The 17,652-nt window shown below is 54.0% G+C and overlaps 1 protein-coding gene across 2 annotated transcripts in view; it reads left to right on the top strand.

The window, feature by feature from the left end:
* Positions 1–12,209, top strand: part of L3MBTL2 (L3MBTL histone methyl-lysine binding protein 2) — a 26,387-nt gene extending 14,178 nt beyond the window's left edge. The window contains exons 9-17 of one of the 2 annotated variants that reach the window (XM_027872444.1): positions 3,674–3,905; positions 4,062–4,138; positions 4,412–4,516; positions 5,107–5,254; positions 5,603–5,685; positions 6,084–6,318; positions 7,628–7,693; positions 9,163–9,250; positions 9,630–12,209. In XM_027872444.1, the coding sequence (XP_027728245.1) occupies positions 3,674–3,905; positions 4,062–4,138; positions 4,412–4,516; positions 5,107–5,254; positions 5,603–5,685; positions 6,084–6,318; positions 7,628–7,693; positions 9,163–9,215 (999 nt within the window). In that variant the 3' untranslated portion in view covers positions 9,216–9,250; positions 9,630–12,209. Of the gene's footprint in view, positions 1–3,673; positions 3,906–4,061; positions 4,139–4,411; positions 4,517–5,106; positions 5,255–5,602; positions 5,686–6,083; positions 6,373–7,627; positions 7,694–9,162; positions 9,251–9,629 lie in introns of both variants that reach the window. The other variant, XM_027872437.1, reaches the window with a different exon arrangement.
* Positions 12,210–17,652: the final 5,443 nt, after the last annotated feature.

Genomic DNA, 17,652 nt, shown 5'->3' with positions numbered 1-17,652 from the left:
GTCCCTCCCTCCCTCCCTCTGTCCTCTCCCTCTTTTCTGTCCTCTCTGTCTCTCTGTCTCTCTGTTTCTCTCTGTCTCTCTCCCTCTCTCTCTCTCTCCGGCTTGAGGGTTTGCACAGGGTTGTACCTGCAGATCTTGGGTGACTTTAGCCTTTAGGAAGCACCTGCTCTGTGCCGGGCACTGTGCCCGACAGGCACTGGCCTTACAAGAAGAAACTTCCCTGCTCTTAGTGAAGAAGCTGGCATTCTGTCAGGGACGATAATAGTAACGACACAGACATATATTCAGTAAATACTTAGTACACTTTTTTGGTGGTGGAGGCCCCAGCAAGAGGAGGGTGGGGGCAGTCAGGGAAGACTTCGTGTGGGAGGTGGCCCCTGGGCCTAGGTACCCTTGGGAAGCCGTCTGACTTCTGAGCCTCAGTTTCTCATCTGTAATTAGCCTCAAGAAAGTAAAAACCTCCTTCCCAGCTCTGCGCTAACCCCACCTCCCCCAGGCAGTAAGTGCCTTATCCAAGATGGCATCTAAACCCTCCCAGGCAAATGAGAACCCTGACTGTGGAGTGTCAGTGGGAATGGAGGGGAGAGGTGCCTTGTGCAGGCTGCCTCCGAATCCAGGCTCTCCGCATACCCTGCTCTGCTCGAAGCTCTTTCATTTTACAGGTAGGAAAACTGAGGCTCCACAGTGCAGGGACTTGGCCCAGGTCAGAGCCTTTAATTCTTGACGAGTCAGTCTGTGAACAACTCTCCCTAGAAAAGTGACCCAGAAATGCTGGATGGAACAACCGAAAAGCTTTCTGAACCGTGTGTGCATCAGGAAGTTTTGGGGCCTGACCATCCTGCTTAGGAGGATGAGCCCTTCACATCCTCTGTGGGGCCTGTTAATTAAGAAAACAGTAAGCGAGACCCCCAGCCTCAGTATGCGGAGCCCGCCTCCCCCTCCCCATGGTAAGCAGCGCTCTGTGAGGTAGTGTGGGGCGACGGCTGGTGGAGATGCCGAGACGTCTGCTCCGTCGTCGAGGGTCATCGAGGCACGGCAGCGCAGAGCCAGTCCTCTAGAGCCCCACCCACTAGTCTGTGCTCCTCCCTCCAGGTGCTTGTCAGGAGTGACGAGGGGTAAAGAGGAAAGTCTGTCCCTTTGGGCCCCACAGGGTCAGGCAGGAGGGTCTCGAGGCAGGAGCTCAGGCCAAGGAATCAGCCCCGGCCTGAAGCTCTTAATAAGCTCTGCTAAGAAGTGGCTGAGCGACCTTCAGCATGCACCCTGCCTTCTCTGTGCCTCAGTTTCTGTCAGAAGGGGTTAGTAATACCTGCTCTTCCTACCCTAAGAATGTCAAGTAAGTGAAAGTTTTCGAAAAATACAAGACGCTTTGTGTTCTGTCCTGGGAAAACAAGAGGGCCCCGGATGAGAATGGTCAGGACTTGGAGCTGGTGGGACGAGTGTCCGATTGGGAGTTGAGGAGCCTGGGTTCACGTCCCAGCCCTGCTGCGCAGGGACCCGGGACCCGGGACTGGTAAGCCATCTGGGCCTCAGCTTCTCCAGCTCCAGACTTCGTCAGTGGGTACGTCAGTTGGACATTAAGGGCCTACCGTGTGCCAAGCACTGGAAATCCAAAGAAAGGCAGAAACAGCCCCTGCACCCAAGAAATTGATGTTTTAGTTGGGGCAGAAGATGCAGTGGGTAGGGTGTGAGACTTGGGGTCAGGAAGACTTGAATTCAAATCCTGCTGCAGATACTGTAGCTCTGTGATTCTAGAGAAGTCAGATAACCTGCCTTAAGTCTTCTCACCTGTAAAATGGGGATAATAATCAGTTGAACTAACTTGATATGTGTAAAGCGATATGTAAATGCTAATGATTATTATTATTAAAATCTGCACACAGAATGTATGGAAGGTCCCTTAGAGCAGGGGTCCAGGACCTTTTTTTTCCTCATGGACCCCTTTGGCAGCCAGATTAGTGAAGTCTAGAGACCCCTTCTCAAGTACTACTACTAATAACAGACATTTATGTAGCACCTGCTATGTCCCAGGTACTGTGCTTAGTGCCTTGCAGTTAGCTCATTTGAGCCTCCCAACAACTCAGGGACATGGGTGCTATTATTAGCCCCATTTTACGGATAAGGAAACTGAGTCGGGCAGGGGTTAAGTGACTTGCCCAGGGTCACACAGCTCCCAAGTATCTGAGGCCAGGTTTTACCTTAGGTCTTCCTGACTCCAGGCTCAGTGCTCGGCCCCCTGGGCCATCTGACTACTCCTTGTTTGTGTGTTTTTAGTGCATAGAATAAAATAGGGTGTCATGATAGGCGGACCCAGACAGGAAGAAGACAAGGTCCCAGAACCTAGGTGAGGAGCCCTGGTGTGAGCGTCCCAAGCTCCTGGAGGTCTCGGGTGGGAGTGAGGGGCGGAATCAGGCATTGGGAGAAGGGAGCGTCAGCTGGCAGGGGTCCTGTGTGGCCATCCTATACCTGACTCCCTCATTTTACAGATGAGGAAACTGAGGCCTAGAGAAGGAAACCTCTTAGGCCTGTGATGGGCCAGAGGTGGGGGCTGTCAGCCAGGCGCAGTGCTTGGTCCCCAGTGATAAATGCCTTCTCCTCCTTTGTCCTGGTAGTGTGGAGAAAGTCGAACATGGACCTTGTCAGGGAGATTGTCCGGGAGACAACAGGTCAGACCCAGAGGAAAGAGATCAAAGGGGCTGCCAGCCAGAGGCCCCAGAGAGGACTTCAGGAAGGAGAAGCGGGTCCCCTTACCCTCTCATTCAGTACTGCGAGAGCTAGAAGGAGCCCGAGGTGATCTAGGCTAGCCTGCTTTTTAGAGATGAGGAAACTGAGGCCCAAGGGAAAAAGTAGTGTGGGGCAGTGGTGAGAGCACTGGGAATGAATGAAAAAGCATTTGTTAGTTGTGTGCTAGGCACAGGCCTAGGTTTGGGAACTACAGAGTCTTAGGTGAGACAGTGTCTTTCCCTGAGGAACCTACATAGTAATGGGGAAAACCACACATGTTGGAGCAGGAAGTGTCAAGGATGGGGGTGTATGTCGTCGGGCAGCATCCAGAAGCAGTGGTGGTATCGATTACTGTTGCTGCCCCACAAGGGAGAAGGCAGGAGGGCGTGGTGTGCCAACAGGGAGCCTGGCACCAAGTCCAGAGCAGCTACATTAGAAGCGTAGCCTCGGGTCCGCCTGAGACCCCCTTCCTGGCTGGTCTCTCTCGGCCTGGCCTGGGGGTAAGGGGACTCTAGGTTCTAGCTTGGCCCCTTCTTCCCCTGTGATGGGAGGCAGCGAGTGTCTTTCCCCCTGTGAGTCTCAGCTTTGTAAAAGAGGGTCTGGGCCGGGACCCCAGGAGGTGCTGGAGGTGGGTGTCCTGATTGCGAGTGCTCCCCGGCCCCTGCCAACTGGTAAGGATTCCTGGTCCTGGGACGTGGGGCCCAAGAGGAGAGCACGTGGTTGGCCGTGAAGGGCTATGGAAATGCCCCCCTCGCACTGCCTGACTTCTCCAAGGGCACACAGCTCGTGGAGGGAGTAGAGGGCCCGGCCCCAATGCCTCTTACCTGCGGCTCCCGTCCAGACCCTCCAGGATTGATCTGGTTTGGCTCCACCCCGCACCCACCCCTGCTTCCTCAGTGTCTTGGGCTGGCGTGCCCCACACCCTGAGCCCTCACAGCCTGGTTCTTCACAGATGGCAGAAAGCATGAAGTACCCCTTCCGTCAGGGGATGCGAGTGGAGGTGGTGGACAAGACCCACGTGTCAAGGACACGCATGGCCGTGGTGGACACGGTGATCGGGGGGCGGCTGCGGCTGCTGTATGAGGATGGAGACGGCGATGATGATTTCTGGTGCCACATGTGGAGTCCCCTCATCCATCCCGTGGGCTGGTCCCGCAGAGTTGGTCATAGCATCAAGAAGCCAGGTGTGGGCAGAGTGGGAGGGACTGCCCCTGGAGGGCCCTGCCTGCTCCCGGCCCCCGTGCCCAGGCTGCCCCACCTCCTGGGGCCCCTGGAGGGCCCTTCCTGCCCCCGTGCCCAGGCTGCCCCACCTCATTCCCTTCCATCTTTGTCCTCTGCAGAGAGGCGAGGGGAGATGAGCAGCCACCCAACCTTTCGCAAGATCTACTGTGATGCTGTTTCCTACCTCTTCAAGAAGGTGAGCAGCCCAGGCTCTCGGGAACTCCATGGGTGGGGGGGCCTCAGAGGTGGTCTCTCAGGTCGCTCCTGGCCTTGGGTCTCTCCCATGTCAGAGTCTCTTCCACACCCCAAGGGCCCCATCTCTTTTCAGGGCTGCCTCTTTTCCTTCTGCTCCCTCTCGCTTCTGGCTGCCCTGTTTTCTTCCCCCGGGCCTAGGCAGAGAATGGCTGCCGCTGGCTGTTGGCCAGCAGTGCCCTGTGCCCGTGACTCCGTGCCCATCTCTCTCCCCAAGGTGCGAGCTGTCTACACAGAAGGAGGCTGGTTTGAAGAAGGGATGAAGCTGGAGGCCATTGACCCGCTGAACCTGGGCAACATCTGCGTAGCCACTGTCTGCAAGGTGAGCTGGGGCCAGCCCCCTCCAGGGCTTCAGGTCTGAGGGGCTCCCACGGCGTGGCCTCTGGCAGCGCAGGGCTGGCACCAGAGCACAGACTTCAGGGCTGTAGGCTCAGCACCCCTTTAGCCAGGTAACTGGTACCTCCCGGAACCCCTCGGGCCTCAGTGTCTATCTGTAAAACGAGGATATTGAGCTGGAAGGTCTCGGCCTTTCAGCTTAAGAGCCCTTGGGCGGTCCTGTGGCCCACATTAAGTGTTGACGTCTACCTGGCCTGTTTTTCTCTGTTGGACTGTAAATGTCTGATGGCTCCTTCTTAGAGTGTGTGGAGATGTCAGCTGGAGGTACCAGCTAGCTGAAGTGTTAGCGGTCTTTCCCCACTGTGGTTACCAGGGGTCCTAAATTCTCTCTGTGACCACTGGGGCTTTAGCTGCTGGTCCAGGTGACATAAGAGGGTGAAGCTCACCCTTGTCTCTGTCAGGTATGGTAGTGGGTGCCCCGGCCTCCCTCTTAGGAAGCAGCTGGTTTTTTTGGGTGGGGGGCTGCCCCGTGGGCGGGTCATTGTTCTGACTGGAGCTTTGCCTTCCTCTCTGGAGGTTCTCCTGGACGGCTACCTGATGATTTGCATTGACGGCTCCACCTCTGTGGATGGCTCAGACTGGTTCTGTTACCATGCCTCGTCACATGCCATCTTCCCAGCCACCTTTTGCCAGAAGAACTCCATTGACCTTACACCTCCAAAAGGTGAGGCTGGACGTGGAGGCCCATGCTGGCCCAGGCCCCAGGATCATTCCACCAAGGATGTCGGGGATGAGGAGGCGTGGTTGGGGTGTGGGGGTGCAAGCTGCATCATGGGAGGGAATGCCCATGTGGATAGGACTGCTGACCCATCTGTTCCATGCCCACTGGGGCCAGGCAAAGCAAGTCTGGTCTTTGTTCCATGTGGGAGCCCCCCGAGGTGGTGGGCGCCCCGAGTCTTCACCCCAGGCTCATCCTCATGCCTTCCTGACCCTGCTGCCCTGAGAGGCCCCCTCAGGAGGCGCGATGAAGCTGGTGACTCATGGTGTGCTCTCTGCCTGCCTTCCTCTCCAGGGTATGATGCAAAGACCTTTGACTGGACCTCGTACCTCGAAGAGACCAGCTCCAAGGCTGCTCCCGCTCGCCTCTTCAACATGGTGAAGAGACCCTGGGTTCGGGCAGAGACCGTGGGCTGGGGGCCGGGGCCCAGGGCCCTGGGCCCTGGCTGCTGTGTGCCACATGTCCGTCCAGAGTTCTGAACCGTTGGGTCCTTTGGGCCCTCATAAGCCGTCCTTCTGATGGGGCCGTACTGGCTGCAGGTTTGGGGTGGCCCCCGCCTCTCCTGAGGGCCAGGGTGACCCTCCCCTCCCGGGAGCCCCAGCTGTCCCAGCTGTCTTCCCCTCTCCACTGGGGTAGAGGGTGGGATGGTGTATGGGAGGTGCCTCAGCCAGGGCATCTCAGAATCAGGGTCCCTGGTCCCTGGGATGGTGGTTCCCTGGGCAGGCCCCCCGCCGGCGACCTCGGAACGAGCCCCTCTTCCTCCCCGCCCCCCCAGGACTGCCCCAACCACGGCTTCAAGGTGGGCATGAAGCTGGAGGCTGTGGACCTGATGGAGCCGCGACTCATCTGTGTGGCCACAGTGAAGAGGGTGGTGCAGCGGCTGCTCAGCATTCACTTTGATGGCTGGGACAGCGAGTATGACCAGTGGGTGGACTGTGAGTCACCCGACATCTATGCCGTGGGCTGGTGCGAGCTGATCGGCTACCAGCTCCAGCCCCCGGTGGCGGCAGGTCTGTCCCCTTGGCGCCGCCACACAGGCTTCTCTTCCAGGGTGGGCCGCGAGGGTGAGCTCTCCTGCCCCTCCCCTGCCCCTCCAGGGCTTCAGGCATGAGGAGCATGCTGGGCCCTCCTTCAGGTCAAGACAGGCAGGCCTGGGAAGCCCCCGCCCCGAGACCCCTCCTCTGCTGAGGCCGCCCCAGCATAGCCCCCGAGACAGGGCCCGAGCACCTGCCCAGCCTCAGGAGAGTCAGGGCTGGAACCCAGCTCTTCTGTGTGAGGCTGCACTGCCTCTCTCATGCCCCATACCGCCAGTCACGTACCCTTCACGGGCATAGACTTGTCGATCCAGAGCAGGGGGGACGTCGGAGAGCTTCTGGGCCAACCCCCCATTTTTACAGCTGAGGAAACAGTGTTGGGGAAGTGGGGTGACTCCCCCAAGGTCACACATCCCTAGTGAGAGTCTGACGTGGTTGACAGACATTTCTTCCTTGGGACCTCCAAAGTCTGTGAGGTGCCGTTGTTGGGGACTGTTAGCCCATTTTGTAGATGAGGAAGCAGGCTCAGGGGCGAAGGGCCTTATCTCCCAGGCAGTGCGTGTCTGAGGCACGCTTCCTGGGGCACTGGGGATGAATCTGGCCCCTCGCTCTTTCTGTCCCCACCATGGTCAACCCCATGGGAGCTCCTGGGAGCGGGACCGTTCTCCTGGTGACCAGCTGTCACTGGTAGAGATGACCGGTGAAGCAACGGCTTTGCCCCTGAGCCTCAGTTTCTGTATCTGTAAAGTACGATCATCGTGCTTGAGCTGTCCGTGTCTCAGACTTTTAGAGAGTTGAGGTGTGTGTCTGGTGGTTGCCTCAGATTGGGCTCAGATGACCTGAGTTCAAATCCTGGCTCAGCATCTTGTTGGGGATGTGACTTCACTTTGCAAGTTGCTCTCCTGCTCTGGCCTCAGTTTCCTCATCTGTAAAACGAGGTTAAGGCAGATCTTCTCGGAGGTCTTTGCCTGCTGTAAATGTGGGGGCTCTTGGGTGCTCCGTCGGTGGGGGGAGTCATTATCGTTTCTGTGGTCCCCACTTCAGCACAGCAGGCGTTCACGGAGCGCCTCCCCCCACCAGTGCCAGTACGGAGGCACAAACCTGAGATGTCCCCATCCCTGCCCCCCAGGCACTAACATCACAGCTGTGACAGACGCGGGGTGGGGGGAGACGTGATGGCAAGGCCTCCCTCTCTGTCCTTTAGCCAGGGTTCCTCAGTGTCCGTGGGCTGGGGCTTGCTTGGAGCCCTCTCCCTGATTCTTCCCTCCTCCTCTTTTGGTGCCAGAGTCCACCGCTCCCCAGCAGACCAAGGACGTCATGAGGAAAAAGAAGAAGCCCTTTGGGAGGAAGAGTAAGTGATGGGGCCTCCGGGGCAGGTGTGGTTCAGCTGGGTGGAGAGCCGGGCCTCGCTGCCGGGCAGGGCCCGCTCAGCCTTCAGCCCAGAGTGATAGAAGGGCACCCACCCTCGGGCCTGAAGGGCCCCTTGGAGGCCGACCGGTCTGACCCTACCGCGTTCCTCGCTAACGGTAACGTCCTTCCGGGACAGCCCGGCAGCTTCGTGGCTCTCCCCTGGGCCTCTGCCACGGTCAGCGGTCACTTTTTCCTTAGCTCAGGCCCGAGTTGCCTCTTTGCCGCTTCTCTGCATTGGCCTCACTGTAGCCTCTGAGGCGGGCAGACCAGGGTTGATCTGTCCTCTTTGTGCACTCAGTGCTCCCTTCTTCCTCCATCTTCTTTTCCTCAGTTCCTTGAGCTGACCCTGGTAAGGTGTGATGCCTCTGGCCTCACGGTCTCCCCCTCTCTGGTCGCTTTCCAACTTATCAGTGTCCTTCCTCAAACATGGAGCCCCGGATGGAGGCCAGTGCTCCTGAGCGAGGCAGAGGGCTCCGGGACCCCCGCCCCTCGTGTCCTCCAGGCCACGCTCTCTTTGCCTTTCCTGGCACCTTCTCTCACTCTTGGTTCGTTGAGCTCAAGGACCCCGGAAGTGTGGGGGTGCTGGGCAGAGGGTCTGCGGGTGTCTACCCGGACCTTCCCCTTTTCATCTTGGTACCCAGGTGTAAGCCTCGGTCTTTACTCCTGGTCTTTCGTCTGGATGAATTTGTCCTGTGGGTCAGGCCTCTCTTCCTTGAGATTGAACCAGGCTCCTAGCTGTGCTTCCCTGGACTTGCTTAGGCAGCACGGGGCCTGCCCTTGAGACCCTAAGGCCCCTCATCTGGCTCAGAATCTGCCTGCCTGCACCATGGTCTGGCCCACGTCTTCTTCGTAGAAGGGCAGGAGAAGCCTTTGCCACGTGGGTTGCTAAATCCCAGTTCACGTTTATCCTTCTCCCAGCACGGCCCGGCTGGCACATGGTGGCTCTTTGTAGTAAGCACTGCCCTCGCTTCTAGAGAACCAGTAACCATCCCTTGGGAATATCCCAAAGCTAGGAATTACAGCCACGCCCATAGAGAAGTCCTCATCTGGCAGCTTTTAAATGGAAGTCCTGGAACGGCAGGAAACCACGCTGGCGTATTTCTGTGTCTGCCTCGAAAAGAGCAGACACGTTCATCAGGGCTGATGGTCTGGGGGTGGGGCAAGAGAAGGGGGCATCGGAGGCACAGGAGAGATGGGGAGGGACGGTGAGGCAGGCCCAGGCCAGTGGAGATGGGGGCGCCAGAAGGGGAGGCAAGCAGAGGCTGGTTCAAGCCTGTGCCATGTGTGACGGTCACTCTTCCAGAGAATGAGACTGTGGCATCGTGGCCTGTATGTAGGTGAGGGTCTCAGTCACTTAAAAGGCCAACCAGACTGACCCCAGAGCTCTGTCTGTTTTCACTGTATTTGAAGGGAAAAGGATCACGACCAAGACACGGCCAGCAGCCAGGAAAAGCCAGCACTGACCAGGCCCTAGGTCGACATGAGGCCAGAAATTTGAGTAAGAGTCTGAGCCCCAAGGAGTGGGGGAGGGGTGCAGGAGGGAGGCCATCCTCTGGAGGCCCTGGCCTCAGATTCGTCCGTCTTCCCCCCACCACCTGAAAAGATGGGAGAGATGGAGGGGGAGGGATGGGTACCTTGGCCTGGCTGTGTTAGTGGGGCCTAGGGAGCATCCCAGAGCCCTGGATTTGCACCCAAAGGAAATGAATTCAATTGTTACCTTTGAGGCACACTACCCGGGCCTTGGATTTCTTGTCTGAAAAATGAGGGGGTTGGCTTCGATGGTCTCTGAGATCCCTTCCACCTCCAAATCCTCTGATTTCCCACGTTTTCACCCTCTCTAGGCCTGACTCCTAACCCTTCCTCTTCTGTCCTCGCAGGCTAAGCCCCCACCTCCTTGGCTGGTCAGCTGGGGCAGGGTGTCCAGTTATGTCCCCATGTTGCAAGGAGTTGGGGACCCAGTGTCCCATTGTGAAGCAGATGTTCCCGTCAAGGCTCCTGGCTGCCACCCGTCACTCAGCTGGGGGTCCCAGGGCCTTCTCTGTGGCCTTGTCCTCTGTGAGTGAAGGGGGGGGAGCAGATCCTAGCAGGTTCCATGCAGGAATCCTGAGGATACCGTGCCTCCCCTGCCTCCCCGACACCCTGTGTCAGCTTTCCTGGGAGGGTTTTCTGAAGCTCCAGGGCCTGACCCTTTAAGGGGGTCAGTCACTCAGGATGTCAGAGAGGACACTGTGGACCCAGATGCCCAGGAGGGAAGCCAGTGTCTCCGGCTCTCAGCCCCTCGGGCTTGAACCAGCCCTGACCTCGAATCAGAAAGGAGCAGGCCTTCAGTCCCTCCTTCCCCTTTGGACACATTTTTCCAGAAAGCAGAAAAAGCCTCTTTTCCTTTAAAAAATCATGCTTGTTGCTCAGGGACGTGAAGCCTGACCCTGAGTGGGGATGGCGTGAGCTGGGGACGAGAGCTGACCCGTCCCCAGCTCCCTTTGGACCCCTTGCCTTCTTTCCTCCTTCCTGCCTGGCTGAGCAGGAGTCTCTGATTCTCAGTTCCTGGATGGAACTTCTCGGGAGCCCCCATCTACCAGGCGGCCTAGGCCCCCTGTCCCTCCTGGCCTGCTCGTCAGCGAGGAGCAGGGTATGGGTGCCTTCTCCTGGGCCCCACACCTGGAAGGAGAAGGGGGATGGTAGGATGAGGCTGTGTCAGGGTGTGCTTAGTGGAGGGCTGGTGGGGCTCCTCCTGCCCAGGAAAGTCCATCCCCATCCTCTTCCTCAGTGCCTTGGTACTTAGAAGGCTGCAGCAGGGACGAGCAGGACCCTTCCACCCACCAGCCACCATGACAGCGTGGGGATTGGGTCTGAGGCCCAGGGCAGATTTGGAATAGTTGTGAAGCATTTGACAGGGGGTCCTGGGGAAGTGGGATTGAGTTATTTTGTGGAAGGGAGCAGCCCCACAGAATGGGTGTAAATGGCAGAGGTAGGTGAGGCTCAGTGTAAGTAACAGCCCAGCAGTCAGAACCATCTCCAGGTGGCCTTCGTGGAGAGTGAGCTCCCCGTCGGGAAGGGCAGGACCTTCCAGCAGAGCTAGGAGCCGACCACTTGGCAGGAGCATCACAAGCAGGATTCCTCTCCACGTTCAGGGTGAACTAGTCAGTAATTTGCCTTTCTTTCACACTTTAAGGTTTGTGAAGCACTTTCCCCAGAAACAGCCCTGGGAGGTAGGTGCTGTGTGGTTGTCCCCATTTTACAGATAAGCAAGGCAAGCTGCAGGGAGGTGCAGCGCCACACATGACATGTAGGTTTAGAGCCCTTCCAGTACAGCAGGGCCCTTCTCCCTGGCGGCTCGGTGGGATTGGTCATTCCAGGGCCTTCCTGGACCTGCTTGGACCGCAGGAGACCTCTGTCAGACACAGCAGGTACCTTGAGCTGCCAGACAGAGGCCCACGTGTGTTGGGTAGGGAGGTGAGCAGCCACTTAACTGGTTCCAGCTGGCCTCTGGGGACTGCGTGGGAGGGCTCCCCAGGCTCGCTTCCATGCTTTTTCCGGGTCTCTGGTGGTTACCCAGCACTCTGGAGAAGCAGAGCTGAACGCCAGTTGCTCCAGACGGCCAATCCTACATACAGTTGCTAGCAGGCCCTAGGCCCAGCCACGGAGGCTCTCTGGTGTCACTCAGGCTTGCTCATTCCCGAAGGATATCAGACAGAGTGGCCAACAGCTGCGCTCGTAGACTCCCAGGAGTTCTAAATAGAACCTGAAGGGCACCTAGTCGAGTTCAAGGAACCCTCTTCAAGCCAGCATCACGAGAAGGGACTGTCTGTCCACAGCCACATTTTAGGGGTGAAACAGGAGCCCCCCAGTTCAAGCTCAGACCCCCGATCTAAGATGGAGGGCTTCTCTAAGGCGGCAGTGGTGGGAAGCACTCTCCCTGAGGCAGCCACTTCTGTCTGGTGATACGTCCAGTGTAGACCTTCCTTACGTTGCCCCCAAAGTGCTTCTGGGGAATATGCCTGTTAGTCCCAGCTCTTCCCTCCAGTGAGCAGAAAGAACTCGAATCCCTCTTTCACATGATTGCCCTTCATGTATTAGAAGACTCCACCAGGCCTCCGGCCATCCGGCTTGCTTCAGCATCTGTCTATTAGGAGATGTATTTAAATGTGATGGGACCAGCATGGAGTCCTCCGGGTGTTAGACTTTGGCAGTCTTCCTAGCACACCATCTCAATTGTCGACCTAACTCAAACCTCATGGCCTTCCCCATGAACCGTTGTTGAGCAGTTCAGCACATGTGAACCTGAATTCAGCCCTTCACGTTGGTTTCTATTTCATTTTATCTTGTTAGTGGGATCCCGGCCATCTGTCATAGAGCACGGTGGCTATTCCTCTCAGGTTCACGTCAAAAGCTTATCATCTGTTAATCTTGAATGAATTGTAAATTTGATTAAAAGCAAAATAATTTTTAAGAATTGAGTTATTAATGTCTGGTAACATTATTGGGAAAGGTCGGGGTGTCCTCAGTCCCCAGTCCTGAACCACATGCCCCCACAAGTAAACTGAACATTAGCTGAATCTGGGGTTGGGATGTTGTACAGAAGCCTTCTTGGTCATGTGTGATAGATGACCTCTAGGCCATGTGACCTTCCCCACCCTCCAGTCTTGGGCTCCTGTTATAACCTGGATGTATTCCTGCTTCCTCTTCCCTCCATTTCGGAGCCCCTAGTCGTTGTCAGATACACCTGGATTCTGCCGCCCCCCACCTCTCCCCCAGATCTCTCTCTTTTTATCGTCATCATGCGCATTGGCTTCCCACTGATGAGATTAATAAAACCTCTTTGCCGTAGGGCGTTGAGGTTTGCACACTATGTCCTCAGAAGAACCCTGTAAAATTGGGAGCACGAGTGTGAGTGCTCATTTGATAGCTGAAACGGGCTCCCACTTGCCCACGGTGACACCGAAGTGCCCGAGTCAGGATTCAAACCCAGGTCTCCTGAAGCCAGGCCCAGCTGCTTCCTGATGGCCTTCGGCTTTGGGGATCGTCTTCTCAAACCTGCTTGGGCCTCTGAGATCTGTCATTCCCCTCATCTCTGATCCGTCTCTGCCATCTTCACGAGCTCCTCTGCTCCTGCTTGGTGCTCCAGGGCTCGATCTGTGGCCCTCTGCTGTTGGCCCCCTTTCACTCCGCACCACTGGCTTAAAAAGAGCTCACTTTTCTATGCAGAGATTCTACAAATCATCCTCGTTTGTGCTCGTGATCTCATTTGCACATAGTGAGTTCTTAATGCTTGTTTCATTGTTTGCTGGGAGACTGACTTCAGGGCTTCTCTGGTGGTCTGGATTGATGGGAACCTCAAAGCTCCAACTTTCCCTTATACCTGCTAACAAAGATGCAGGCAGGAGTTAGCCTGGCACCAAAGTGAGGCTTTTCTCCAGGATCATTGGGGAAAAGAAAACTGCGTCATAAAAAAGGACTAATTTAAGGTAGTAGTGGTAGAGGGAGCAGTCCGTGGGTTACTGCATGACCGCAGGAGGAACAGGTGGGGAGGAGGTAATCAGTGTGCAAAGATCACACATCTCCCCTTGTGGGGAATGCTAAGTTCTGGCCATCTGAAAAATGTCCATTTTGCCCATTTCATTCAAGTGTTGAGTTACGTTCTCAGTCTCCACTGCCCATGGAGTGGGCACAGTTTCCCAGATGACGTTGAGTAGGAGGCATCCAGGAATGTGCCGGAGCCAGCTAGAACCTGCTCTGGAGCCCGCTTTAAAATTTTTAGTATCAGCATTGACATTTCAGCTACAAATCCAAACTTGACTTACTGTTTGGCGGATTGTCCAGGCTGATGAAAGTGATGGAGGAAATGTTAGAAGATGGAGGATTAAGCCTCAAAGTGTGTTCCGCATACTTTTTGTTGTGCAGCCACTTGTTAAACATTTACCAGCACATCCCCGGAGGGATTGAAGGGATTGAAGGGATGTGCTAATTCCTTGGGGAAGAAAGAAGACATGGTGACGTTTTGGGGGCTGGTCCAGACTCATTCAAGAGACTTGTGATGGACACAGTGCAGTTAAAGACTCAAAAAAAAAAAAGACCACACCACATTAATTTTAGCTTCTTTACTCATGAAATTCAGGCATATTTGGATTTAACGCAGACATCTTGGTTTCACTCCCCCAAAACAGCATTCTGAACACACCCAAACTCATTTCGTAAATTTTGAAGGTCTAAAAAAAACCCCCAGTAATTCCCACACATCTTCTGGACCCTGAGATACATTCATGCTGATTTCTTCCCCATGGAAAAGCCATGCTGGCAGCTTTCATGTAGCTTTGCTTTCCTTAACGTGGATTATAATATAGATCCCATTCTAAAGCAGAACGTGCTTGTCTTACTCGAGTCTCTGACCTCCTTGGCCATCTGGTGAAATTCATGGGCCCCTGCTCAGAATCACATGTGTAAATGTGTAAAATAAAATAGGATTACAAAGGAAATTAATCCTATTGAAATGAAGTGATCAAAATATTTTTGAAAACAAGTTTATGAACCCCACCTTCAGAACATGAGGAAAACCTTATGACTTATTTGTAAATAGAAAACCCCCTTTTTTTTCCCCAATATGAAAAGATAATGATACCTGAGTCTGGGAAGAGGCTATTTTATTTGTAGAGCACTGTCAGCTAATTCTACCCTTTCTGTCCACCCCCAACTCCCACTTTCAGGCTAGGTTACCTAGGGCATGATTACCCCAGGGACAAATTACTCTGAGGGGCTTTATAGTGCTTTTATCTTCACCCTGGTCAGTCAGAGGATACAAGAAGGCCAAGGCAAGGGTATTTATTGAAATAACAGCTCAAGAACACGAACATTCCAAACCTGGGGGGTTGTTCTCTCATGAATACACGCAGTGTCGGTGGAAAGGGTGGGTGCCCATAGAGTTGCAAGTGGAGAGACACACCAATGTGGTTAAGTAGGGATGCTGTACCTCTGACGTCCTCCACTTCTCCCACTGACCTTCCTCTCCTGGTCCATAATCACCACCACCTCCCGCAGCGGGGCTTCCAGGCCTCAACTGACATCCTGGCCTTAGAGAATTGCTTTGTATTTTCAGAGGGAATTTGGAGCCCACACCCTAAGAACAGGAGAAGTCTTAGCTTAGGGCCCTACCATCTCCCAAGCAAGATCCTGGCTCCAAAGTGTCTAATTCTCCCTGTGGCTTCCTTAGCAAACTGTTTCTCTTTTAAATTAAATCTCTGCCATTCTCTTGGGGTGGGGGTGGGGGGCATTGTGACAAGCTCAAGTACTTCTGCTGCAAAACAACATTACCAAGTAAGGGGGGAGGGCAGAGATATCCCCTCCCCCCCCAAGCTATAATCTATAAGAGACCTTTAGGGGGCAGCTAGGTGGCCCAATGGATAGAGCACTGGCCCTGGAGTCAGGAGGACCTGAGTTCAAATCTGATCTCAGACCAAACATTTGACACGTACTAGCTGTGTGACCCTGGACAAGTCACTTAACCCCAATTGCCTCACCAAAAAAGATTACTAACAACAACAACAAAAAAAGACCTTTAGGAAAAAGTGAAAAGTGAACTCAGGACTTGAGTTCTTCCTAGCTGTTCTCTTCCTGAGTGCCAGGACCCAGATGCTTTTTGAGGATTTTGGGATTGCTTTCTGAGATCACTCTGGCCACTCTTCAGTCAGGCAAGGGCCAGCCCCCTTGTGATTCCATCAAGGAATTGTTCACAACTTCCTTTATACTGGCCAAAGTCGGAAAGGCGAGGACATCTCATTGTCTCTGTTTCTTGCCCTTTGCGTCCTCCAAGTTGGTTGGAGCCCTCTGATAACCCACCCCAACCCTCCCAGCATGGCTGCACCATTTCATATTATGTCTACATTTTTACAAAAGCCACTGAGTAATGGGGAAATAAAAAATTCAGGGAGCATAGCGGTCCCCCTCCAATGGCATGTAAGCTTCCTTGATAGAATGTTAGCTTCTTAAGGGCTTGGACTGTTCCATTTCCGTATCCCCAGCACCTTGAGCTGTACCTAGCACATAGTAGGTGTTTCATAAACGCTGTTGATTAATTGACCAAAAGTTACCTCGTGTAAAATGCTTTGCAAACCTTAAAGTGATATCTAAAGATCACATTCACTCAGAAACTCATGCCTCCCCCGCAGCCCCTGCTTCTGGGGCCCCTCCCTCCCTCTGGAGAACTCCCCCCAGGTCCTCCATTTAAGGAGAGGACTCAGGGCAGCCATCTCATCATTTGCCACCTGGTTTCTCCCCTGGTCTTCACCACCTCCTTCCCCTCGGCTTTTCCTCTTACTTTTAATGTGTTGTCCCCCCCTTTGGATTTGTGAGCTCCTAGAAGGTAGGGCACTGTCTTTTTTTCCTTTCTTTGTATCCTCGGTGCTTAGCACACTGCCATGCACTCAGTAGGTGCTTACTCATTGTTCATCCTTTTTTTTTTTGCTTTTTGGTGAGGCACTCATGGTTAAATGACTTGCCCAGAGTCACACAGCTAGTAAGTGTGAAGTGTCTGAGGCCGGATTTGAACTCAGGTCCTCCTGACTCCAAAGCCAGCGCTCTATCCACTGCACCACCTAACTGCCACTATCCTTCATTTTCGAAGATGAGCTGCTTGTGAATTGGATTTAAGTGAGGCAGAGTTGCACAAAGTCATCATCCTCACTCTCTCTTCCAGAGTCATCAAAGTCCAGTGGCAGGACAAAAGTCGAGATGGCTGGTGATGGCCCAGGATGCAGCGAATGACCTTGTTGTCTTTGATGTCTGACCAGTCTGGAAGCGCTCCACATCCCCCGGCTTCATCCGCCTTCAGGGAGAACCAGCACCTCTGGCGGGAGGACTTGTCAGGCCCTTCTCAGGGCTGCTCGTCCACGTTTGGTGACCACCTGCCACCCAGCTCTCACCTGTGGCTCCAAGAAGCTGTGGCAGCATAGTGGCTGCACTGTGGTAAAAACCTCAGCAGGCAGGCTAAACCAGGTTGAGAGTAACTGAGGGGCCTCAAACCCATTGGGGAGTTGGGGGGTTGTCTGCCCCAAGCATATGAAGACTTCCCCAGCAGAATGGGCACATGAAGTGCTTAATGAATACTTAGTGACTGATTAACTATTTTTAATTTTTTAAAAATTTTATTTAGGGGCAGCTGGGTGGCACAGTGGATAGAGCACTGGCCCTGAAGTCAAGAGGACCCGAGTTCAAATCCAGCCTCAGTCGAAACACTTGACACTTACCAGCTGTGTGACCCTGGGCAAGTCACTTAACCCCAATTACCTAAAAAAAAAAAAATAAAAAAAATTTTATTTAAAGTTTTTATGATTTTATTTGGATAATACTTTTATGTGAAGGCAGGATTTGGATTGGGTTTTGTTTGTTTTTAATTTTGGTAAATTGTTTTTCCTATTTGCAAGTTTGAAATTTTAAAATCCTGTTTTGTAAAAACAAAAGTAGAGAAGTCCTTACACATATGGGAAAAAAAAAAAAAAATGACTGGCGGCCCACAGTTGTCCTGGAGCGCCCTCTGGTGTTGCTGCACATAGCAAGTGGAAAAGATCATTGGATGGATTGTAAGTACTCATTATTGCTGAAGAGTGTCTGGTGTCTGTGTGTGTAAGGGGTAAAGGCCCGTATTCTAATTTCTTCCAATCTTCAATTATCTCGATGTAAATCATCCCCTTTTCTGGTCCCAGGAGAAGAAATCAATAATCCTTGATTGGCTGTTGTGACCAGTTTTCCAGCGGAATTTGGGAGGGAGTCTTGTCTTGTTTTGCTATAATTGTCAAATGCAACTCTGTGATATGTTGATGTTACATGTTGACTTCACATGGCCATTTTGTTTTGTTTTCTAAATCTTCCTTCCTTCCTTCCTTCCTTCCTTCCTTCCTTCCTTCCTTCCTT

Source organism: Vombatus ursinus, unplaced genomic scaffold (genome assembly GCF_900497805.2).
Source record: "Vombatus ursinus unplaced genomic scaffold, bare-nosed wombat genome assembly UNPS02003292.1, whole genome shotgun sequence".
NCBI classification, from domain to species: domain Eukaryota; kingdom Metazoa; phylum Chordata; class Mammalia; order Diprotodontia; family Vombatidae; genus Vombatus; species Vombatus ursinus.
This window is presented reverse-complemented; position numbering and strand designations above follow the sequence as displayed.